The following is a 25,131-nucleotide window of genomic DNA, read 5'->3' as shown; positions in this document are numbered from 1 at the left end:
ACTCCAGCAATTTGGGGTGTTTTTTTTGGTAAACCAGCATCTGCAGTTCATTGTTTCTACATTGAACCAAGACTGCTGAAGCTGTTCAAAGCAGCTGTACAAACTGCGTCAATATGACTTGGTTAAAAAGAATTTGCTAACTTTCCACTGAAATACCGTGGAATTTTTTTTTCCTCCCCCCTGATCCTTCATTCTACGGTAAAACCCCAACAAATGATGCATCAGACACTTTGCAGTGAAGCAATATTTTGTTTAATACAGTTTATAATAAATTATTGAACACATTTCAATTTCCATGGGAAATTACCATAATGTCTGCAAGATGTGGATTTAAAAAAAGTGCATTTCCCTCTTATAAATCACTGAAGTTTATCTTACCAATTACATTCCAGCTGTCACAGACCCATAACTGACACTCTCTGTTGGCCAAATGTAGCTGATCCCTGCGTGTGGGCTGCCCATTTTGTGCTCGCTATGCTGCAGCTCGTCGGCCCATTGAACCAGATATTGTTTCAAGAACGTAGGGAAGAATACGGGAGGAAGGGGGGGGGGTAAAAGGAGAGAGGGAGGGGGATCGTGCTAAGCAAGGGGATGGGGTGTGGGGGCGGTAGTGCGAATGGCAGAGGAGACGGGGGTTGGGGCGGGGGGGAATAGTCGGATTCTGCATGCAACAAAGCCTTATTGCAAATCAAGATGAATGCGTAGCAGGAAGAGAGACAGAGTGTATTACACAGAGAGGGTGCTGTAGTCGGGTGCTTGTAATGGCATTAATACATCAGAATAATATACACTGGTGTATGCAGCATCCGCTGTTACCTTTACAAAATATAGAATTCTAGTTCTCTGCTAAACTCGCAGTAATATTACAAATTCTCTTTAAAAAAAGTGGTAGATTTGAAAGTGTTTCATTCTCTCCCCCATCAACACCCCGCCACCCAAACTCCTTATAGGTGTCTACTCCAGAAGGAAGGTTTCCCTAGATGCAGAGATCAACCTGATGGATAGAACAGTCCCTGACCTCCATTGACTGGGCTACCGAGAGTGCAGCAGTGGTCCGTTGAGCAAGTGGAGTTAACTGCCGGCAAGTAGACCGGTGTCGCCCACCCAGGGTGAGACCTGGGTTTATGTTGGCTGGGCGAATGTCTCGTGACGTCACAGTGGTACAGGCTGGGCCATATCTGTGTTTGTGTGCGTGCTTGCGTGCGTGCATGCGTGTTTATGTGAGTGCGTGGCACTGAAACCAATCTGTGGCCAATCTGACTCACTCCACATGAGACCGACAAATGACTCTGGACGCCAAGGGGATGGCACCGACCAACATCCTGGCTGTGGAGCTGAAAGACTGGGTCCCAGAATCACCAGTTCCACCTCCAGCACAACTAAACGTGGATAAACTACGCGTTAAAGTGAAAAATTGGCTCAAAATCAAATCAGGACCAGAAAACAATCTGGAAAATCCCTGTGCCATTAAGTTTATTCTTGGTCATTAGCAGAATGACGCAGGGTGTCTTCAACAGACTATTTAAGTGGTTACCAATGATCTGCCAACTAATGTCCAGTTTGGGTACCACCAAGTATTCTATTTATCAGATCTTTTATCACTGTTTTCGTCTTAAGATGGACAAAAGAGCTTTTGACTGTGTGTAGTAGCATCAAGGCACCCTGGTAAAACCAAAGTCAATGAAAATTAAGAGGAAAACACTCCAATGATTGAAGTCATACGGAGGAAGATGTTATTGGTTGTTTTAGACCAATTCATCCTAGGTCCCGTAGGCGTTCCTTAGTGAGGTGCCTAGGCTTCGGCCCAGCCATCTTCACATATCTGCCCCATCTTCAGCCTTCCTTCCATCATAAGGTCAGAAAGGGGGTTACTTGATGATCGCACAATGTGCAAGTTTCATTCACACTGTTCATGCATTAAAACGATTCATAACCACATACGAACTGAGACCTAGACAGCGTTCTGATCATTGTCGACTAACCGTACGCACCACATCTCCCGAGAGAACGCGCATGAGAATCTAATCACCAAACCCTTGATAGTTAACGGGACCGTCGTTGTCAAGTTCCCCCTCACCATCAATAACCCAAGAATTAGCACTGAACAAAACTTAAGTAGACCCAGCCCACCATGAATCCCGTGGCTACCAGGACTGGCCAGTGGCTCAATCCCCTGTGGTATGTAACTCACCTCCTGACACCCCAAAGCCATTCCACATCTACAAAGCACATGTCAGGAGTCCGATGGAATACTCTCCATTCCCGCCAGGATAAACGCAATGCCAACAACTCTTAAGAAAGTTCGAAGTAATTGCCACCAAATCCGTCGCCCTGGACAGTCATCCCCCCCTCCCCCCAACCACTGGTTCACAGTGTTTGCATTACATACCGTCGCAAAAAAAAGCAGGATCATTTGCTCCTTACTCCAAGTGCACCTCCCAACACCCACAGTTCCTCCAGCCAAGCTGAAGCAGGGCATTGAGGTGTCCATCTATATGGCCCACTCCATGTCACAATTCGTCCTGAACTGAAATAGTTTTGTCATCCATGCCGGATCCAAATCCTGGAAATTCGGTCGGCATCAAAGTGGGAGCACCTTCTCTTCACAGGCGACGGTTCAGGAAGGCAGCTCAGCTATCACCTGCCGCAGGGCAATAGGGGAGGGGGCTTGAGCATTAAAGACTGGCTCTGCCAATGGTGCCTATGTCTGAAGAGGGAATTATTTGTATTCCTGTATAGGTATTTCTCCATTTGTGTGTGTGTGTGTGTGTGTGTGTGTGCGTGCGTGCGTGCGTCCGTGTGCGCGTGTCCGTGTCTGCGCAGCCATGTGTGGGTATAACTTTACATATGTGTGCATGCGCACGCGTGTGTGACTGTAGATGCATGCGTCTCCGTCTATGTGCTGTTCCTGCCACATCGAGTCACTAGAAGGCTCAGTATTCTGCGGACTTTCTGAGCTCGCGTGCCGGGTGGGAAGAGTACTTCTGCAGTAGGATTCCACTCTGCTATGGAGGCGTCATAATGTTGGTGCCTTGCGGCATGTGGAATTAAGTGGGGGCGTGGGGGTGAGAGTTATGATACCGATCAGATGTCAACTCACTTTAGGACAGGTTTCCGGGGCTGAATGGTCTCCACCTGCTCCACAGTCGCTCTGCCTGACTTTGTGTGTCCGTGTTGGGTGCGGGGTGAGTGGGAAAGGGAGGGTGTGAGAGGGTGGTGTTCAAGAAGCTCTCCACCTGGCGTTCCATTGGGGGAAAGGTAATGGGGAGGTGGTGGAGGGCGGGGGGTGTGGGTGTGGGGGTGGGTCGATAACATCACTCAGCAGTTGCGTTAATGTTACAGATCCTCAGTTCATCCCTCGTTATCACAAAAATGGCAAAGGATTCCCGAGCGTTTGATGACCATAGTCCTTTTGTGACTGCGCTTGTTCTCGCTAACTGCTGTTCGGCCCCTCGATCAGGAAATACGTGGACATCTCGCCCTTGCCCTTCACCTTGACCAGTCCCCGGTACTCCAAGCGATAGCTTTCAGCTGACAGGACTTGGTACATATCCGTAGTCACCTGCAAAGACAGCAAACCAAGGTTTACAGCAGAACATTCAATATAGAACAGTGCAGCACAGGAACACTATTTCTAAGGCAGAGATAGATAGATTCTTGATTAGCTCGGGTGTTAGCGGTTATGGGGAGAAGGCAGGAGAATGGGGTTCGGAGGGAGAGATAGATCAGCCATGATTGAAGGGCGGAGTAGACTAGATGGGCCGAATGGCCTAATTCTGCTCCTATCACTTATGAGCTCGTGACCTTATGTTTGCCCTGACAAGTTAAACCGATCTCATCTGCCTGTACATGTTCGATATCTCTCTATTCCTTTGTTAGTTTAGTTTATTGCCACGTGTACCGAGGTACAGTGATAAGCTGTTGTTGCATGATAACCAGTCAGTGGAAAGACAACACGTGATTACAATCGAGCCGTCCACAATGTACGGGTACACGATAAAGGGAATAATGTGAATAATGTTTAGTGCAAGATAAAGCCAGCAAAGTCCGATCAAAGATAGCCCGAGGGTCTCCAGTGAGGTAGATAGTAGTTCGGGACTGCTCTCTGGTCGTGGTAGGATGGTTCAGTTGCCTGATAACAGCTGGGAAGAAATTGTTCCTTGCACTTCCATGTGCTTATCTAGCAGCCTCTGAAACACCACTAACGTATCTGCCTCCACAACCACCCCGGCAGTGTGTTCCGGCCACCCACCACTCTCTGTGTAAAGAACTTGCCCCACACCTCTCCAATAAACTTTTCCCCTCTCACCTTATAAAAAAATGTTCCCAATGTTGGGGGAGTCCAGAACCAGGGGCCACAGTCTTAGAATAAAAGGGAGGCCATTTAAAACTAAGGTGAGCAGGAACTTTTTCACCCAGAGTTGTAAATTTGTGGAATTCTCTGCCACAGAAGGCAGTGGAGACCAAATCACTGGATGGATTTAAGAGAGAGTTAGATAGAGCTCTGGGGGCTAGTGGAATCAAGGGGATATGGGGAGAAGGCAGGCACGGGTTACTGATTGTGGATGATCAGCCATGATCACAATGAATCAGATTTGGTCTCCTAATCTGAGGAAAGACATTCTTGCCATAGAGGGAGTACAGAGAAGGTTCACCAGATTGATTCCTGGGATGGCAGGACTTTCATATGAAGAGACTGGATAGACTCGGCTTGTACTCGCTGGAATTTAGAAGATTGAGGGGGGATCTTATAGAAAATTACAAAATTCTTAAGGGGTTGGACAGGCTAGATGCAGGAAGATTGTTCCCGATGTTGGGGAAGTCCAGAACAAGGGGTCACAGTTTAAGGATAAGGGGGAAGTCTTTTAGGACCGAGATGAGAAAGTTTTTTTTCACACAGAGTGGTGAATCTGTGGAATTCTCTGCCACAGAAGGTAGTTGAGGCCAGTTCATTGGCTATATTTAAGAGGGAGTGAGATGTGGCCCTTGTTGCTAAAGGGATCAGGGGGTATGGAGAGAAGGCAGGTACGGGATACTGAGTTGGATGATCAGCCATGATCATATTGAATGGCGGTGCAGGCTCGAAGGGCCGAATGGCCTACTCCTGCACCTATTTTCTATGTTTCTATGAATGGCGGTGCTGGCTCGAAGGGCTGAATGGCCTCCTCCTGCACCTATTTTCTATGTTTCTATGTTTCTGTATGCCCTCTAGTGTTGGACAGTTCCACTCTAGGAAAAAGGTTCTGACTGTCTACCCTATCTATGCCGATTCATAATTGTATATATAGTGTAAGAAAATAACTGCAGATGCTGGTACAAATCAAAGGTATTTTTTCACAAAATGCTGGAATAACTCAGCAGGTCAGGCAGCATCTCAGGAGAGAAGGAATGGGCATTTTTATCGTTTCGGGTCGAGACCCTTCTTCAGACTGATGTCAGGGGGGCGGGACAAAGGAAGGATATAGGTGGATTTTTAATCGTTTATTATCGTTTCGGGTATAATTGTATATAGTTCTGTCCTGTCTCACTATTATGCCTATTGCTAGAAACATCAGCTTGCAGTAACCAAAATACATTCTTAGCTGTTAAAAAGAACTTTGTATTTGAAAACAACTCGTTGTTTCACGGAGTGACCACTAGGTGACTGAAGCCAATGGCGGATTCGAACGCAGTGGACAATCCGTTTATAACAGACACCATTCCCGCCCTCCCTTCCCGACGGTTCATTCGAACAAGGTGTGGAACTAAAATTAATATCCTTCCTTACTTAATTTTGATTGGAATTGAACAAGGTAACGAAAGGGTGCTTGGATGTGACAATTGGCATCTCTCGTTGACCAGGTGAAGAAGACTTTCGTGGGGATCGGCAAGGTAAGATTAGACGTATTACCTCTTGTCTGGGAATGTGCTGAAGGGTGGATGGTAAAGGTAGACATGAAATAGTAGAGGAGATAACGAAGCTTGTTTTTCCCTTGTGAGAAGGTACAGTATGCCCACGAGCAGTAGGGGACGTGGGACGTGGTATTCTTTCTTCTTCATGAGAAATTAATTTAGAGGGAAATTAAAGGAAAATGAAAAGCAGAGACTTTGCAGGTTTGCTTCGAGACTTTATTGCACGATATCATGGAGAGATGGCGGCAGTGAACTGCCCACCAGTTCTCTGACTTCACAGCAGAAATAACCGTGCAGAATTATACTGTGCAGTATAATTTCCCTCTGAATGAATTTCTTCCACACAAGGATTAACTGTAACGTGAAAGGTTTATTAGAACTACCTGGATTCTGTTTGGCACTCCTGTGCTGTCCATTCGACTTGCTACGTTGACTGTGTTCCCCCAGATATCGTACTGTGGTTTTCGGGCACCAATCACTCCCGCCACAACAGGCCCAATATTGAGTCCTAGACAGAAAAGCAGACATCCTCAAATCACTTCTGCTCTCTCAGTCGTACAAAGAAACCACTGCCAGGATTCAAGAGAGAGTTAGACAAAGCCCTTAGGGCTAATGGAATCAAGGGATACGGGGAGAAAGCAGGAACGGGGTACTGATTTTGGATGATCAGCCATGATCGTATTGCTGGCTCGAAGGGCCGAAATGCCCTACTCCTGCACTTATTTTCTACGCTTCCTTTTCTATGACCATCTTGTCGTTTCATTCATTCGCAGGCTATGTTAAGCCGGAAAGGGTACAGAGAAGATTTACAAAGATGTTGCCAGGACTAGAGGGTTTGTGCTATAGGGAGAGGTTAAACAGGCTGGGACTCTATTCCTCGGAGCGCTGGAGGATGAGGGGTGATCTTATAGAGTTGTATAAAATCATGAGAGATCAGGTAGATGTCTCTTGCCCAGTGTAGATGAATCGAGGACCAGAGGACATAGGTTTAAGGTGAAGGGGAAAAGATTTAATAGGAATCTGAGGGGTAACTTTTTCACACAAAGGGTGGTGGGTGTATGGAACAAGCTGCCAGAGGACGTAGTTGAGGCTGGGACTATCCCAATGTTTAAGAAACAGTTCGACAGCTATACGGATAGGACGGGTTTGGAGGGATATGGACTAAACGCGGGCAGATGGGACTAGTGTAGTTGGGACATGTTGGCCGGTGTGGGCAAGTTGGGGCTGTTTCCACACTGTATCACTCTATGACTCATGTGGGTTTTCTTCAGGATCTCGAGTTGTCTCTCACACTCCAAAGATGGCCGGGCGAGGAGAGGAGAGGAGAGGGGAGGGGAGGAGAGGGACATTGGTTCGTGGGAACTGCTCCAGTACATTGAGCTTGTGGGCCGACCGGACTTTGGACTTTGAATAATGGTGCCAAAAATGGGGGCACCGGCACGTGTAATACACCGATCAGCCAAAACATTATGACCACTGACAAGTAAAGTGAATAACATTGATTATCTTGTTACAATGGCACCTGTCAAGGGGTGGGATATATTAGGCTGCAAATGGACAGTCAGTTCTTGAAGTTGATGTGTTGGATGCAGGAGAAACGGACAGGAGTAAAGACCTGAGCGGCTTTGACAAGGGCCAAATTGTTATGGCCAGATGACTGGGTCAGAGCATCGCTGAAATGGCAAGGCTTGTGGGGTGCTCCCGGTCAGCAGTGGTGAATACCTACCGACAGTGGTCTGAGGAGGGACAAACCACAAACCGGTGACAGACAGGGTGTTGGGCACCCAAGGCTCATCGATGCACGAGGCCAACGAAGGCTATCCCGTCTGGTCCGAACCGAGAGAAGGTCTACTGTGGTCTACAAGTCACAGGAAATTTTAATGGTGGTCACGGGAGGAATGTGTCACAATACACAGTACATCGCACCCTGCTGAGTGTGGGGCTGCACACGGAGGACCAACAGTATATTAGGCAGGTGGTCATAATGTTTTGGCTGATCGGTTTACATGCAAAGAGAATTTCGCCGTGTGACAAATAGAGCACCATTGAACCATTACCTATTTTCATCTGGAAGTTATTGAACGAATGCTCATTGATGTACTTCATCTGGTCCATCAGCTTCATGGCATAATCAGCCAGGGCCTTGATGTGCGTCTTGCCAACTTTGTCATAGGTGGAGTCGTTCAGACCGGACGCTGCCATGTAGGTGCTGCCGATGGTCTTAATCTTCTCCAGTTGACGGAACTGGTCTTCGCTGATGATCTGTAAGGAGCCAAACGACAGTTGAGTTTAGGAAGGAACTCCAGATGCTGGTTTACACAGAAGATATAAACACAAAAATGCTGTAGTAACTCAGCGGGACAGGCAGCATCTCAGGAGAGAAGGGATGGGTGACGTTTTGGGTCGAGACCCTTCTTCAGACTGATGTCATGTGACAAAGATAGAATGTCAGTCACTGAAAGGCAGCATGCAGGTACAGCAGGCAGTGAAGAAAGCCAATGGAATGTTGGCCTTCATAACAAGAGGAGTTGAGTATAGGAGCAAAGAGGTCCTTCTGCAGTTGTACAGGGCCCTAGTGAGACTGCACCTGGAGTACTGTGTGCAGTTTTGGTCTCCAAATTTGAGGAAGGATATTCTTGCTATTGAGGGCGTGCAGCGTAGGTTTACTAGGTTAATTCCCGGAATGGCGGGACTGTCATATATTGAAAGACTGGAGCGACTAGGCTTGTATACACTGGAATTTAGAAGGATGAGAGGAGATCTTATCGAAACGTATAAGATTATTAAGGGGTTGGACACGTTAGAGGCAGGAAACATGTTCCCAATGTTGGGGGGCCGAGTGGCCTCCTACTGCACCTATTGTCTATTGTCTAATGTAGTCAGAGACAGTAAGACTAGTGGGAGAACTGGGAAGGGGGAAGGGATGGAGAGAGAGGGAAAGCAAGGACTATCTGAAGTAAGAGAAGTTAATGTTCATACCACTGGGGTGTAAACTACCCAAGCGAAATATGACGCAGCATCTCTGGAGAGAAGGAATGGGTGATGTTTTGGTTTGGGGCCTTTCCTCACACTCTGAATAAGTGGCTCAACTCAAAACATCACCCATTCCTTCTCTCCAAAGATGTTGGCTGTCCCGCTGAGTTATTCCAGTATTTTGTGTCTATCAATAGTTTAGTTTAGTTTAGAAATACGGCGCGGAAACAGGTCCTTCATGCCGACAGGCGATCACCCTCTACACCAGCACTGTCCTACACACCAGGCACAAGCGACAATCTTTACCCAAGCCAATCAACCTGCAAACCTGCACGTCTTTGGAGTGTGGGAGGAAAACTGGAGCACCCGGAGAATACCCCATACAGTCATCGGGAGAACGTGCAAACTCCGTACAGACAGCACCCGTGGTCGGGATCGAACCCGGGTCTCTGGCGCTGTGAGGCCTGAGATGCTGCCGCGAGGAGGATTTTTCATTGTACCCGCAACTCATTGTACTTGTGCACAGGATCTTGAATGGCTTAATAACAGCTTGAATTGAGTCACATGTAAGCCAGGGTGGGAATGGCAGATTAAGGGGACATGGACATTAGTGAACTGGGTGGGTTTTCAGGAGAAATTAGTGGTCTTGTATCTTTGAGGAAACGTGCTTACTCATTTAGTTATTTTTTTCCAGACCCACATTAGAGTTGATGCGACTTAATCTCGAAAGGCCAAGCAGTTATTAAGGACGGTTTAGGTTTATTATTGTCACGTGTGCCAAGGTACAAAAGGAAAGCTTGGTTTTGAGAGGAGCTATCTCATCAGATCAGACAATACCAGGCTTGTAGAGGTGTATAAGGTCATGAGGAATAGATAGGGCAAATGCACAGTCTTTTACCCAGAGTTGGGGAATCAGGAGCCATACATTTAAGGTAAGAGGGGAAATATTTAATAGGAACCGGAGGGATAATATTTTCACATAGAGGATGGTGGGTATATGGAACGAGCTGCCTGTGGAACGAGGTGGCGCAGCAGTAGAATGACTATCTTACAGCTGCAGAGACCCAAGTTCGATCCTGATTACGGGTGCTGTCTACAAGGAGTTTGTACGTTCTCCCTGTGACCGTGTGGGTTTCCTCCCACATTTCAAAGACGTGCAGGTTTGTAGGTTAATTGGCTTCTGTAAATTGTCCCTAGTATGCAGGATAGAACTAGTGTGCGGGGTGATCGCTGGTCGGCATGGACTCGGTGAGCTGAAAGGAATGTCTAAGCGAATCTAAAGGAGGTGGTTCAGTTAAAGACATTTAGGTCTGTACACGGATAGGACAAGTTTAGAGGGATATGGGTCAAACGCGGGCAGGTGGGACTAGTGTAGATGGGACAGGTTGGCCTGTAGGGGCCGAAGGGCCTGTTTTCTTGCTTCTTGGTCCTCCAAAATATTCCAAATGGAATTTAAACTGGAGGTGGCGGAGTATGGACTTAAGCAAGAAGGGCTTCTTGGAGAAGAGCTGCCTTAAATTTGGTTGCGTCTGGTTGAGTAACTATAGTAGGGTGAAGACTACTCCATGCTTTAATTGTGTGAGGGAAGAATTAATTGCTGCACACATCTGTCTTGATAGCTGGTATCTCAAATTGGATCGAATGCCCTCGTCTACTCCTGATAGGGTTTGGGTTTGGTGTAGATGTGGTCATCTATGTCGAGCTGACCATTTAACATTTTGTCAAACGGCGGGCTTTACGTCTGTCTTGGAGCGTGTTCCACCCCAACGAGTTTAGAAGTTCGGTGACACTCGCTTATCCCTCTCACGCAGGTATCTGCAACAGCGTTTCCACGCTGCGCAGCTGAGACTCCGTGACTTGCCTCGTCAAAGTCGGCGATGATCTCGTTTAGGAGCCGGAGGCACTCGACGCCCTCGTTGTTGGCCTCCAGTTCGACGTAGAACTCGGAGAAGTTGCTGATGGAGGCGAACATGACCGCCACACACTCGCAGCTCTGGTAGTACAGCTCGTCGTTGTGACGCTCCCGCGCCAGGAAGTGGGCGGCCACGTCCTTGGGCAGGATGTTGTGGAGCAGCCGCCTGTTGTACGCTTGCAGCTCCTCCATTTCCTCCTTCTCTTCCGTGGCCTGCACAACCCAGCACAGCAAAGGGCGCAGTTAGAACACGGATCGCGCGGCGGCACACACCGAATGGTTATTCGCGCTATTCCCTCTACCCTGCAATCTGTACACCGTGGACGGCTCGATTGTAATCGTGTACAGTCTTTCCGCCGACTGGTTCGCACGCAACAAAAGCTTCTCACTGTACCTCAGTACACATAGAAACATAGAAAAATAAGGTGCAGGAGCAGGCCATTTGGCCCATCGAGCCAGCACCGCCATTCATTGTGATCATGGCTGGTCGTCCACAATCAGTAACCCTTGCCTGCCCTTCTCCTCAAATCCCTTGATTCCGTTAGCCACTAGAGCTCTACCTAACAATATGTGACAATAAATTGAACTAAACTAAACTAAAGCACGGTGGTGCAGCGATAGAGTTGCTGCCTTACAGCGCCAGGCATCCGAGTTCGATACTGAACTCTGGCACTGCCTGTACGGAGTTTGCACGTCCTCCCTGAAGAAGGGTTTCGACCCGAAACGTCACCCATTCCTTCTCTCCAGAGATACTGCTTGTCCCACTGAGTTACTCCTGCATTTTGTGTCTATCTCCCTGTGATCATGTGGGGTTTTCTCCGGGTGCTCCGGTTTCCTCCCTCACTCCAAAGACGTGCAGGTTTGTAGGTTAATGGGCATTGGTAAATTGTTCCTAGTGTGTCGGATAATATCAGCGATCATTGGTTGGCACGAACTCGGAGGGCCAAAGGGCCTGTTTCCACACTGTAGCTCTAAAGTTTAAAGTCAAGTCTAATTGGTTGACAGAATCAGCTTGGAAACAGGCCTTTCAGCCCACCAGATGCAGTATAATATAGATAAATGTGAGGTTATCCACTTTGGCGGTAGAAATAAAGAGGCAGATTATTATCTGAATGGTGTCAGATTAGGTAAAGGGGAAGTGCAACGAGACCTTGGTGTCCTTGTACACTAGTCGCTGAAAGTAAGCGTGCAGGTACAGCAGGCAGTGAAGAAAGCCCTTGGCATGTTGGCCTTCATAACAAGAGGATTTGAGGACAGGGGCAAAGAAGTCCTTCTGCAGTTGTATAGGCCCCTGGTGAGACCACATCTGGAGTATTGTGTGCAGTTTTGGTCTCCTAATTTGAGGAAGGACGTCCTTGCGATTGAGGAGGGGTAGAGTAGGTTCACGAGGTTAATCCCTGGGATGGCGGGACTGTCATATGAGGAAAGGTTGAAAAGACTAGGCTTGTATTCACTGGAGTTTAGAAGGATGAGAGGGGATCTTATAAAGACGTATAAAAGCTAGATGCAGGAAAAATGTTCCCAATGTTGGGGGAGTCCAGAACCAGGGGACAAAGTCTAAGAATAAAGGGGAGGCCATTTAAAACTGTGGTGAGAAGAAACGTTTTCACCCAGAGAGTTGTGAATTTGTGGAAGGCAGTGGAAGCCAATTCACTGGATGAATATAAAAGTGAGTTAGATGGAGTTCGAGTGGCTAGTGGAATCAAGGGATATGGGGAGAAGGCAGGCACGGGTTACTGATTGTGGATGATCAGCCATGATCACAATGAATGGCGGTGCTGGCTCGAAGGGCCAAATGGCCTCCTCCTGCACCTATTTTCTATGTTTCTATGAATCTATGCTAACTACAATGCCCCATCTAAGTTAGTCCCATTTGTCTGTATTTGGCCCATATCCCTCTAAACCCTTCCTATCCATATATCAGTCTATGGCCTTTATTATTTATTATTTTCAATATCATTATTTTATTATTTAAATATTATTGTTGTACCCTCCTCAACTACCTCCTCTGGCAGCTTGTTCCATTCATCGACCATCTTCTGAATGAAAAAAGTTGCATTTCATGTTCCTATTAAATCTTTCCCCTCTCACCTTAAACCTATGTCCTCTGGTTCTTGATTCCTGTGTAAAAAGCTCTGGACATTCACCCAGCGTTCCAAAGAATAAAGTCCTAGCCTGCCCATTCCCTCCCTACAACTCAGGCCCTCGAATCCTGGCACCATCCTCGTAGATCTCTCTGCACACTCTCCATCTTAATGACATTCTTTCCACAACAGGGTGACTAGAACTGAAAATACTCCAAAAGCAGCCTCACCAAGGTCTTGTGCAAATGCAACATAACATCCCAGTCTCAATACTCAATTCCCTGACTAATTGAGGCCAGTGCACCAAAATCCTTCTTGACCACCCTATCCACCTGTGACGCTACTGTCAGGTATGGCCGCTGGCTGGGTGAGGTCACGTAGGGCGGTGACATCACCCTTTGTCCCTTATTTGGGAGTGAGGAAGTTGGCAACCCTACTTTCAAGGAACCGTGTACCTGTACTCCTAGATCCCTCTGCTTTTCAACACTCCCCAGAACTCCTGCTAGTTCTATGTCATCCTACTTCCTCATAGAAACATAGGAAATAGGTGCAGGAGGAGGCCATTCGGCCCCTCGAGCCAGCACCGCCATTCAATATGATCATGGCTGGACATCCAGAACCAGTACCACGTTCCTGCTTTCTCCCATATCCCTTGATTCCACACCTTGATTGTCATTCACACCCTACACCCCAGGGGCAACCTACAGAGGCTGGGCGCTGTGAGGCCTGCTGCTCTACCAGCTGTGCCACTGTGCCGCCCTAAGTGATCAGACAATCTATTCCTGGCTCTCTATCTAACAGCTGACAGCCAATTTTTGTGAAAGCGTAATAAGGTTAATTTTTAAACATTCACACGATAAAAGGCAATTATATTTCTGCAATGGTGTGGAGATTTCTAACGAGAGGTCTTGACCCAAACTATGAGACTGTCTGCTTCCCCAGACAGGCACCTGAGTCATTTTCAACAATGATTCAGCACTTACTACAATGCCATTTCCTTACAGATTTTCTTAAGGCGTTTTCTTTCAACAAGTGGCCGCATTTGCAATGTGTAGGAAGGAACTGCAGATACCGGTTTAAATCTTACAGAAACATATAAAATTATAAAATAAGTGGACAAGCTAGAGGCAGGAAAAATGTTCCCGACGTTGGGGGAGTCCAGAACCAGGGGCCACAGTCTTAGAATAAAAGGGGAGGCCTTTTAAAACTGAGATGAGAGAAAAACATTTTCACCCAGAGAGTTGTAAATTTGTGGAATTCTCTGCCACAGAAGGCAGTGGAGGCCGATTCACTGGATGAATTTAAAAGAGAGTTAGATAGAGCTCTGGGGGCTAGCGGAATCAAGGGATATGGGGAGAAGGCAGGCACGGGTTACTGATTGTGGATGATCAGCCATGATCACAATGAATGGCGGTGCTGGCTCCATTGGTGGAGCGGGAGTCCATGGCCATGGTCTATGCTTCCAATCCGAAAATAGATGCGAAATGCTGAGGTAACTCCTCAGTGGGACAGTCTGCATCTCTGGAGAGAAGGAATGAGTGACGTTTCGGGTCGAGACCCTTCTCCAGACCACTGTCTGTGACCTGCATTTGCAATGGTGGCTTCATGTTCATTTTAAACGATCGGGACATTCTCGAGCAAAGCGCATTACCGGGTCCAAACACATGGAGGCAGTGTTGACTGTACTTTGATTTCACTGAATGATCCTTGACTGATCAATCGCACACGGTTTGTACGACTGAATGCTGTCCATTTATTGTGAGCGGATGGAGATATGAATGAGGAGGTGACTCAGCCCCACAAACCCGCATTGTTATTCATTGAGAATTGGCCTCCACTGCCTTCTGAGGCAGAGAATTCCACAGATTCACAACTCTCTGACTGAAAAGGTTTTTCCTCATATCATATCATATCATATCATATCATATATATACAGCCGGAAACAGGCCTTTTCGGCCCTCCAAGTCCGTGCCGCCCAGTGATCCCCGCACATTAACACTATCCTACACCCACTAGGGACAATTTTCACATTTACCCATCTCCGTTCTAAATGGCCTACCCCTTATTCTTAAACAATGGCCCCTTGTTCTGGACTCCCCCAACATTGGGAACATGTTTCCTGCCTCTAACGTGTCCAACCCCTTAATAATCTTTTATGCTTCGATAAGATCCCCTCTCATCCTTCTAAATTCCAGCGTATACAAGCCTAGTCGCTCCAGTCTTTCAACATACGATAAACTAGATAAACTAATCTTCTATGGAAACATGAATAGGTGACGTTTTGAGGTGGGACTTCATCAGATTGATTCACTCCCCATCTATGGTCAACATAAGTACTTAATAACCAACACAAAACGTCACCTCTCCAGTCTGAAGAAGGGTCCCCACCTGAAATGTCACCTATCAATTTTCTCCAGAGATGCTGCCTGACCTGCTGAGTTACTCCAGCACTTTGTGTCTTTCCTTTGGTAAACCAGTATCTGTAGTTGCTTGTTTCTACGGACTACAGGACACTGTGGACAATCCTTGGAACGCTGAAACTTTGTGGACAACCAGAAACTATTTTGACATTTTCAGCAAAAATGCATCTTTGAAAATCGATTAAAAAAATTGGCTCATTTAGTATAGAAATACATACACATTAACACTATGCTACACACACTAGGGACAATTTTACATCTATACCAAGCCAATTAACCTACAAACCTGTACGTTTTTGGAGTGTGGGAGGAAAATGAAGCACCCTGGGAAAACCAGCGCAGGTCACAGGGAGAACGTACAAACTCCGTAAGGACAGCACCCGTAGTCAGGATCGAACCTGGGCGTTGTGAGGCAGCAACTCTACTGCTGCACCACTCTGCCGCCCTTAGTTTTCAACTATATTCTTTGGTAAGCCAAAGGCCGCTGGGATCGGGGGATGTGTAAGAAAGAACTGCCAGTGCTGTTTTACACCAAAGACAGACACAAAATGCTGTAGTAACTCAGCGGGCCAGGCAACATCTCTGGACAGAAGGAATGGGTGATGTTTCGGGTCGAGATCCATCAGACTCATGAAGGGTCTCGACCTGAAATGTAACCTATTCCATGTCTCCAGAGATGCTGCCTGCCCCACTGAGTTACTGAGGCTTTTTGTGTCTGTCTTGGGGATAGGAGCTTGAATCTTACCTGCAGCTTCCACAGGAAGTCTAGCCTGGCTGTGGACTCCACCTGCTGTGCGTGAAGATATAGGGCCAGGACAAACACCGTGATTATAACCGGGGTCATGATCTTCAGAGACACCTTGGTGAATCCCGCAGGACTGCCGAGGAGAAAGAAGCTGTTAAATAAATGGAGGCACAAGGAACTGCAGATTTTAAAAAAAACACAAAGTGCTGGAGTAACTCAGCGGGTCAGGCAGCATCACTGGAGAACATGGACAGGTGACCCTTTATGTCGGGACGCTTCTTCAAACCCTGACCAACTGATTACTCCAGCACCCGGTGTCTTTTTCTTTGCTAAATAAAAACCTAGTAAACAAACCGAATAAATAAATACCTAGTAAACAAACCGAATAAATAAATACCTAGTAAACATAGAAACATAGAAAATAGGTGCAGGAGGAGGCCATTTGGCCCTTCGAGCCTGCACCGCCATTCAATATGATCATGGCTGATCATCCAACTCAGTATCCCGTACCTGCCTTCTCTCCATACCCCCTGATCTCCTTAGCCACAAGGGCCACATCTAACTCCCTCTTAAATATAGCCAATGAACTGGCCTCAACTACCTTCTGTGGCTGAGAATTCCACAGATTCACCACTCTCTGTGTGAAAAAAAACTTTTTTGTCATCTCGGTCCTAAAAGACTTCCCCCTTATCCTTAAACTGTGACCCCTTGTTCTGGACTTCCCCAACATCGAGAACAATCTTCCTGCATCTAGCCTGTCCAACCCCTTAAGAATTTTGTAAGTTTCTATAAGATCCCCCCTCAATCTTCTAAATTCCAGCGAGTACAAGCCGAGTCTATCCAGTCTTTCTTCATATGAAAGTCCTGCCATCCCAGGAATCAATCTGGTGAACCTTCTCTGTACTCCCTCTATGGCAAGAATGTCTTTCCTCAGATTAGGAGACCAAAACTACGCAATACTCCAGGTGTGGTCTCACCAAACAAACTGAAGGGACTATGTTCATCTCCCCAGAGAGGACAGAGCACAGGCCTTTCTGCCCATCATGTCCATGCTAACCATCAGTACCATCTACTCTAATCCCATTTACCTACTGTATGCATCAGTGATGATCTACCTACAATTATCCCATTTACCTACTCGAATCATTTGTGATGTTTAGTTTAGCTGAGTTTAGCGATACAGCGTGGAAAACAGGCCCTTCGGCCCTCCCAGTCCGCGCCGACCAGCGATTCCCGCACACTAAGACTATCCTACACACACTAGGGATAATTTACATTTATTCCAAGTCAATTTACCTACAAACCTGTACGTCTTTGGAGTGCGTGAGGAAATCGAAGATCTCGGATAAAACCCATGCATGTCACGGGGAGAACGTACAAACTCAGTGCAGCCAAGCACCCGTAGTCAGGATCGAACCCGTGTCTCTGGCACCTTAAGCGTTATAAGGCAGCAGCTCTACCGCTGCGCCATCATGCCACCATGTACTATCTACACTGATCTACATTGAACGACTGGAGCGACTAGGCTTGTATACACTGGAATTTAGAAGGATGAGAGGGGATCTTATTGAAACGTATAAGATTATTAAGGGGTTGGATACGTTAGAGGCAGGAAACATGTTCCCAATGTTGGGGGAGTCCAGAACCAGGGGCCACAGTTTAAGAATAAGGGGTAGGCCATTTAAAACGGAGATGAGGAAAAACGTTTTCACTCAAATAGTTGTGATTCTGTGGAATTCTCTGCCTCAGAAGGCAGTGGAGTTCAATTCTCTGAATGCATTCAAGAGAGAGCTAGATAGAGCTCTTAAGGATAGCGGAGTCAGGGGGTATGGGGAGAAGGCAGGAACGGGGTACTGATTGAGAATGATCAGCCATGATCACATTGAATGGTGGTACTAACTTGAAGGGCCGAATGGCCTACTCCTGCACCTATTGTCTATTGTCTATCCCATTTAACTACACTATGGATTGGGGATCCAAGTGCCCATTGTGAGATTACCTGCCACCACATCACCCCGATTCTGGCCTCTCTCCACTGGCTCCCTGTACGGTACAGAATCAACTTCAAGCTCCTCCTATTCACGTATAAAGCCCTAAATGGACACTCCCCCCCCCCACATCAAAAATCTTCTAACCCCCCTAACTAACTCCAGGTCCCTCAGGTCGGCCGACTTGGGGCTACTCACTATCCCGCGGTCTAGGCTTAAGCTCAGGGGTGACCGTGCTTTTGCGGTTGCAGCTCCTAGACTGTGGAACAGCATCCCTCTCCCCATCAGAACTGCCCCCTCCATCGACTCCTTTAAGTCCAGGCTCAAAACCTATTTCTACTCCCTAGCGTTTGAGGCTCATTGAGGAGGCGCTGTGAACTGTTTGCGTGCTACTGTATGTTTCATTTTTTTTTTCCATTGGAACCTAATCATATGTACAGCACTTTGGTCAACGTGGGTTGTTTTTAAATGTGCTATACAAATAAAAATTGACTTGACTTGACTTGACATCCTCAATTTGCATCTTCCACATAGTAATCACAATTGTTCCTAGTGTGTAGGGAGTGGATGTGACAAGGATAACATAGAACTAGAACATAGAACAGATCCCAGCTATTACCAGGCAACTGAATCATTCTACCACAACCAGAGAGCAGTGCTGAACTACTATCTACCTCATTGGTGACCCTCGGACTATCTTTGACCGGACCTTACTGGCTTTACCTTGCGCTAAACGTGATTAACTTATCATGTATCCATATGCTGCATATGGCTCGACTGTAATCATGTATTGTCTTTCTGTTGACTGGACAGCACGCAACAAAAGCTTTTCACCGTACCTCAGTGCAAGTGGCAATAAACTAAACTGAAACTGAACTAGAATGAATGGAAGATCGATGGTCGGCGTGCGCTCGGTGGGCCGAAGGGCCTGTTTTCAATCTCTATCTGCCCGTCTACTCACCCACTCCCCGATCCGTGACCATATCACCCCCGCCCTTTACAAGCTCCACTGGCTCCCCATCCCCCAGAGAATCCAGTACAAAATCCTCCTCATGACCTACAAAGCAATCCATAACCTGGCCCCATCCTACCTGACTGACCTCCTCCACAGACACACTCCCACCCGCACCCTCCGCTCTGCTGCTGCCAACCTCCTGTCCCCCCCCATCCAGACCAAACTCAGATCCTGGGGGGACAGGGCTTTCTCCATCGCTGCTCCCACACTCTCACCTTATTTTTCCTTTTCTGTTCGTTTACTTATTTATCTATATATTTTTTTTTCTATGTTCTAGTAATCCCTGTAAAGCGTCTTTGCGTGTTTAGAAAAGCGCTATACAAATGTAATGCATTATTATTATTATTATTATTATTATTATCTTACAATCAACCGAACAACTGACGTGGACCAAAGTTCTCACTTTATGTTTTGCCAGAACTTTACTGCATTCAGAATAAAACTCACCAAGTCCACGTTTCGTTCAAGGGGACCCTGAGGGAGAAAGAAACAAAATTGTTTAGTAAAACATTTACAAGGCATTGTGCAGGTTCACCATGGGTTTCCTGGCAACTAACTGGTGGTCCAGCAATTAACTGACAACTAACTGGTCCCGCCTAGACTACTACAACTCCCTATACACTGGGATCAGCCAATCATCCCTGTCCCGCCTGCAATTGGTCCAAAACGCCGCAGCGAGACTCCTGACGGGTACCCGTAAAAGGGACCACATCACCCCGATTCTGGCCTCTCTCCACTGGCTCCCAGTTCGGTACAGAATCAACTTCAAGCTCCTCCTATTTGCATACAAAGCCCTAAACGGGCTCCCCCCCTCCCCCACCTCATTCAAACATCTTCTAACCCACCACTCTATCTCCAGGTCCCTCAGGTCGGCCGACTTGGGGCTACTCACTATCCCGCGGTCTAGGCTTAAGCTCAGGGGTGACCACGCTTTTGCGGTTGCAGCTCCTAGACTGTGGAACAGCATCCCTCTCCCCATCAGAACTGCCCCCTCCATCCACTCCTTTAAGTCCAGGCTCAAAACCTATTTCTACTCCCTAGCGTTTGAGGCCCTCTGAAGGGGCGCTGTGAACTGTTTATGTATGTGCTGTTATGTTTGTGTGCCATTGTATGTTCGTTTCTTAGTACCTGCACTGATGTACAGCACTTTGGTCAACGTGGGTTGTTTTTAAACGTGCTAGACAAATAAAATTGACTTGACTTGACTTGGTGGTCTGGCAAAATCCGGACAAAATCATCGAGAACGTACTTGAAATCCCCCCCCCCTGAAAACGTGGCGCCGAGGCCGGGAGAGGCGGCCGACCTCGACAGCAGCGGCCGATCGACTTTGCCCCGCTGCGGCCACATCCCTTCCCGTAGCCGACTTCCGAGGCCGACTTTGCAGGCCGGTATCTCGGCCACCCCACCCCCGGGCGGCCTAGGCGGAACGTTCCAGTACCGTTGGACTCCTCTCGGAGACCGTGACCTCTGTTGGTCGGGCGAAACAGATAATCCGGCAAGGCTCAGGAAACAAGGGTGCCGGAAAATCGGGGGGCGGGGAAACCTGCGGCACGGTGGCGCAGCGGTAGAGTTGCTGCCTTACAACGAATGCAGCGCCGGATACTCAGGTTCTATCCCGACTACGGGTGCTGTCTGTACGGAGTTTGTACGTTCTCCCCGTGACCTGCGTGGGTTTTCTCCGAGATCTTCGGTTTCCTCCCACACTCCAAAGACGTACAGGTATGTAGGTTAATTGACTGGGTAAATGTAAAAATTGTCCCTAGTGTGTGTAGGATAGTGCTAGTGTGCAGGGATCGCTGGGCGGCGCGGACTCGGTGGGCCGAAGGGCCTGTTTCCGCGCTGTATCTCTAAAAAAAAAACCTGTAGGAATTATGAATTAAACACAAGTAGTCCCAAAAAAATGCCGTGGGAATCACTGGGAGAGTTTCCCTGTGATGTGACAAAATGGTCTCTTGGTTTTATTACGGAAGATTGCGGAAGAGATTTTGTCAAGTCAAATTTATTTGTCACATACACATACACGATGTGCAGTGAAATGAAAGTGGCAACGCCTGCGGATTGTGCACAAAAAAGAATTACAGTTACAGTTCGACTCAAGATATATATTGATATGTAGAACATAGGACAGCATAGCACAGCAACAGGCCCTTCGGCCCACAACATCTGTGCCAACCATGATGCCTACCTACACTGATGTCATCTGCCTTGCACAACTGGCCTCGGAACACAGAACTGCAGATGCTGGTTTACCCCAAAGATAGACACAAAATGCTGGAGTAACTCAAGAGGGTCAGGCAGCGTCTCGGGAGAGAAGGAATGGGTGACGCTTCAGGTCGGAACCCCTTTTTCAGACTGCTCTACCCAGTCCGAAGAAGGGTTTTTCCGACCCGAGACGTCGGCCATTCATTCTCTCAGGAGATGTTGCCTGACTCGCTGAGTTACTCCAGCATTGCGCGTCTATTGTCTCTATTCCCTGAACTTCCCCGTGCCTACCCAAAAAATCTTCTTAAACGCCACTATGTTTATGTTAAATTTTATTTTATGTGGCTGTGTGTCTTGTTGCTTTTCACTCTGTATGGTTGCATGGTGAATCAAACTTCACTGAACCTTAACTGGTACATGTGACAATAAATTGATCTTGAAATCTTGAAGATCTTGATCTTGAAATCGTCTCTGCCTCCACCACCACCCCTGGCAGTGCGTTCCAGGCTCCCATCACTCTCTGCATAAAATATTTGTCCCGCGCATTTCCTTTAACATTGACCCTTCTTGCCTTATAGGTATGCCGTCCAGTGTTGGACATTTCCACCCTGGGGAAAAGGTTGTTACTTTCTACCCTATCCAAGCCTCTCATAATGTTACACCCTTCTATCAGGTCTCCCCTTCGACCCTCTGAGTTGAGGGGTTCCCGTGCCCCAGGCAACCGACTCTCTGAAGATTTGCCCACAGATTATCAGTGGAAAGTAGGGCGGCACGGTGGCGCAGCGGCAGAGTTGCTGCCTTACAGCGCCAGAGACCCGTGTTCGATCCCGACTACGGGCGCTGTCTGCACGGAGCTTGTATGCTCTCCCCGTGACCTGCGTGGGTTTTCTCTGAGATCTTCGGTTTCCTCCCACACTCCAAAGACGTGCAGGTTCGTAGGTTAATTGGCTTGGTATGAACGTAAAATTGTCCCCAGTGTGTGTGTGTGTAGGATAGTGTTAATGTGCGGGGAACGCTGGCCGGTGCGGACTCGGTGGGCCGAAGGGCCTGTTTACGCGTTGTATCTCTAACCTAAACTAAACTAAAGTGTAGATACAAAATGCTGGAGTAACTCAGCGGGTCAGGCAGCATCTCGGGAGAGAAGGAATGGGTGACGCTGGTCGGTGCGGACTCGGTGGGCCGAAGGGCCTGTTTACGCGCTGTATCTCTAAACTAAACTAAACTAAAGTGTAGACAAAAAATGCTGGAATAACTCAGCGGGTCAGGCAGCATCTCGGGAGAGAAGGAATGGGTGACGACCCGAAACGTCACCCCATTCCTTCTCTCCCGAGATGCTGCCTGACCCACTGAGTTACTCCAGCATTTTGTGTCTACCTTCGATTTAAACCATCATCTGCAGTTTTTTTCCCTAAACTCTTTAGTTTGTTGTCGGTAGAACGTGCAAGGCGGTTGCTACTCACAGACTGTTGGCAACATTCAGGAGGTCAGCGTTGTCAAAGAGGGTGACTCCCGGCACCTCCAGCATCAGGACGTAGATCAACTCAATGGTCAACATGAGGAACAGCTTTCCAATGCTGCTGATCTGCAGGAACACTGCACAAGCCAGCAAGCTCAACAGCACGCTGTAGGTGAAGTACTGGACGAGGAAAGAGAAGCAAACGGGTTAAATGGGTTACCTGTAACTTTAGATAGACACAAAATGCTGGAGGAGCTCAGTGGGTCAGGCAGCAGTTCGGAACGTAGATGAGGAAAAACCTTTTCAGTCAGAGAGTTGTGAATCTGCGGAATTCTCTGCCTCAGAGGGCAGTGGAGGCCAATTCTCTGGGTGCTTTCAAGAGAGAGCTAGATAGAGCTCTTAAGGATAGCGGAGTCCAGGGATATGGGGAGAAGGCAGGCACGGGTTAACGATTGTGGATGATCAGCCATGATCACAGTGAATGGCTCGAAGGGCCAAATGGCTTACTCCTGCACCTATTGTCTATTGTCAGTTCAGTTTAGTTTATTGGGGCATCTCTGGACAACGACTCCCACCCCATGCAGGACACTGTCACTACACTGAGTAGCTCCTTCAGTGACAGACTCCTTCACCCCAAGTGCGTGAAGGAGAGATATAGGAGGTCCTTCCTTCCCGCTGCTGTGAGACTGCACAACCAGCACTGACTGGCTCCCAGCAGACCAGTTAACAGACCAGTTAACAGTAACAGTTTAAAAAAACCACAGTAAATGATGACAATTATCCTTATCGTTATTTTTATTGATAATGAATGTCTCTTGCTATCCACTTTGCTGCTGTAAAACTGCAAATTTCCCCTGTGTGGGACAAATAAAGGAATATATATTGTGTAAGAAAATAACTGCAGATGCTGGTACAAATCGAAGGTATTTATTTCACAAAATGCTGGAGTAACTCAGCAGGTCAGGCAGCATCTCAGGAGAGAAGGAATGGGTGGCGTTTCGGGTCGAGACCCTTCTTCAGACTGATGTCAGGGGGGCGGGACAAAGGAAGGATATAGGTGGAGACAGGAAGATAGAGGGAGGTCTGGGAAGGGGAGGGGAAGAGAGGGACAGAAGAACTATCTAAAGTTGGAGAAGTCAATGTTCGTACCACTGGGCTGCAAGCAGCCCAGGCGAAATATGAGGTGCTGTTCCTCCAATTTCCGGTGGGCCTCACTATGGCACTGGAGGAGGCCCAGGACAGAAAGGTCAGACTGGGAGTAGGACGGGGAGTTGAAGTGCTCAGCCACCGGGAGATCAGGTTGGTTAAGGCGGACTGAGCGAAGGTGTTGGGCGAAACGACCGCCGAGCCTGCGTTTGGTTTCGCCGATGTAAAGAAGTTGACATCTGGAGCAGCGGATACAATAGATGAGGTTGTATCTGTACTATATTGTTTGAAGAAGAAACAGTTGATAAGGACGAAAAGTTACGAATTACTTTTTTGATCTGTGCTACTTTAATAAAGACCAATTAATCAAGAAACAGAGTATTGGAAGATTCGCTTTTGTTACTTCAGAGTGCGGTGTGTGTGTGAGCCACACCTCCATCCCATCCCATCCCCGAGCAGTAATGGCTATCAAAGTTGGACTTTGAGAAGGTAGAGGTGGATTGGACACCTCCCTCTCTTGCGACAGGACTGTAACTCACCTCCGGGAAGTTGCAGCTGGGTTGCTGGCCACCGCAAAAGGCCGTTTCCCAGTCCAGGCTGTAGTTCGTGAAGTAGCTGACAATGTGACAAGGGTTGATGTCATCAGGGGTGATGTTGAACTCTTTGGCTACGCACAGCCTCAGGTCCTGGGTGTTGCAGACGAACTGAATGGAAAACAACCAGGGCAAAGCGTTAAAAGAAACATTCATCCATTCAAGTTTAGTTAAGTTTTACTTTTATCCCCTTTATCGTGTATCGGCACACTGTCAATGGCTCGATTGTAATCATGCATTGTCTTTCTGGTTTGGGAACAGCTCTGCCCAGGACAGGATGGCCCTGCGGAGAGTAGTGCGTTCAGCAGAACGCACCATGGGAACTACACTCACCCCCCTGCAGGACCTATACATCAGGAGGTGCAGATCCAGAGCCAGCAACATTATGGGGGACCCCTACCACCCCAGCAACGGACTGTTCCAGCTGCTACGGTCAGGCAAACGCCTCCGCTGTCACGCTGTGAAAACGGAGAGGATGAGACGGAATTTCTTCCCACAGGCCATCAGGACTGTTAACTATTATAACCCCAGGGACTACATTTTCTTTTCTGTATTAATTTTAATTTATATGCTCTAACTGTAATTTTTTTTTTGCACAATCCGCAGGCGTTGCCACTTTCATTTCACTGCACATCGTGTATGTGTACGTGACAAATAAACTTGACTTGACCTGACTGCAACAAAAGCTCTTCACGGTACCTCGAT

The 25,131-nt window shown here is 47.5% G+C and overlaps 1 protein-coding gene across 1 annotated transcript in view; it reads right to left on the bottom strand.

Annotated features, from left to right (window-relative positions):
- Nucleotides 1-262: 262 nt before the first annotated feature.
- adcy5 (adenylate cyclase 5) overlaps nucleotides 263-25,131 on the bottom strand; it is a 283,781-nt gene continuing 258,912 nt past the window's right edge. Inside the window, exons 14-21 of the mRNA XM_078403292.1 lie at nucleotides 24,373-24,537; nucleotides 22,692-22,867; nucleotides 19,477-19,503; nucleotides 16,027-16,159; nucleotides 10,727-10,990; nucleotides 7,950-8,154; nucleotides 6,276-6,400; nucleotides 263-3,562 (exon numbers count right to left, since the gene is read on the bottom strand). Of these exons, the coding sequence (XP_078259418.1) occupies nucleotides 3,434-3,562; nucleotides 6,276-6,400; nucleotides 7,950-8,154; nucleotides 10,727-10,990; nucleotides 16,027-16,159; nucleotides 19,477-19,503; nucleotides 22,692-22,867; nucleotides 24,373-24,537 (1,224 nt within the window). The 3' untranslated portion in view covers nucleotides 263-3,433. The remainder of the gene's footprint in view (nucleotides 3,563-6,275; nucleotides 6,401-7,949; nucleotides 8,155-10,726; nucleotides 10,991-16,026; nucleotides 16,160-19,476; nucleotides 19,504-22,691; nucleotides 22,868-24,372; nucleotides 24,538-25,131) is intronic.

This window comes from Rhinoraja longicauda, chromosome 8, assembly GCF_053455715.1.
Source record: "Rhinoraja longicauda isolate Sanriku21f chromosome 8, sRhiLon1.1, whole genome shotgun sequence".
Classification (NCBI taxonomy): domain Eukaryota; kingdom Metazoa; phylum Chordata; class Chondrichthyes; order Rajiformes; family Arhynchobatidae; genus Rhinoraja; species Rhinoraja longicauda.
Note: the sequence above shows the minus strand (reverse complement) of the source record. Positions and strands in the feature narration are given on the sequence as shown.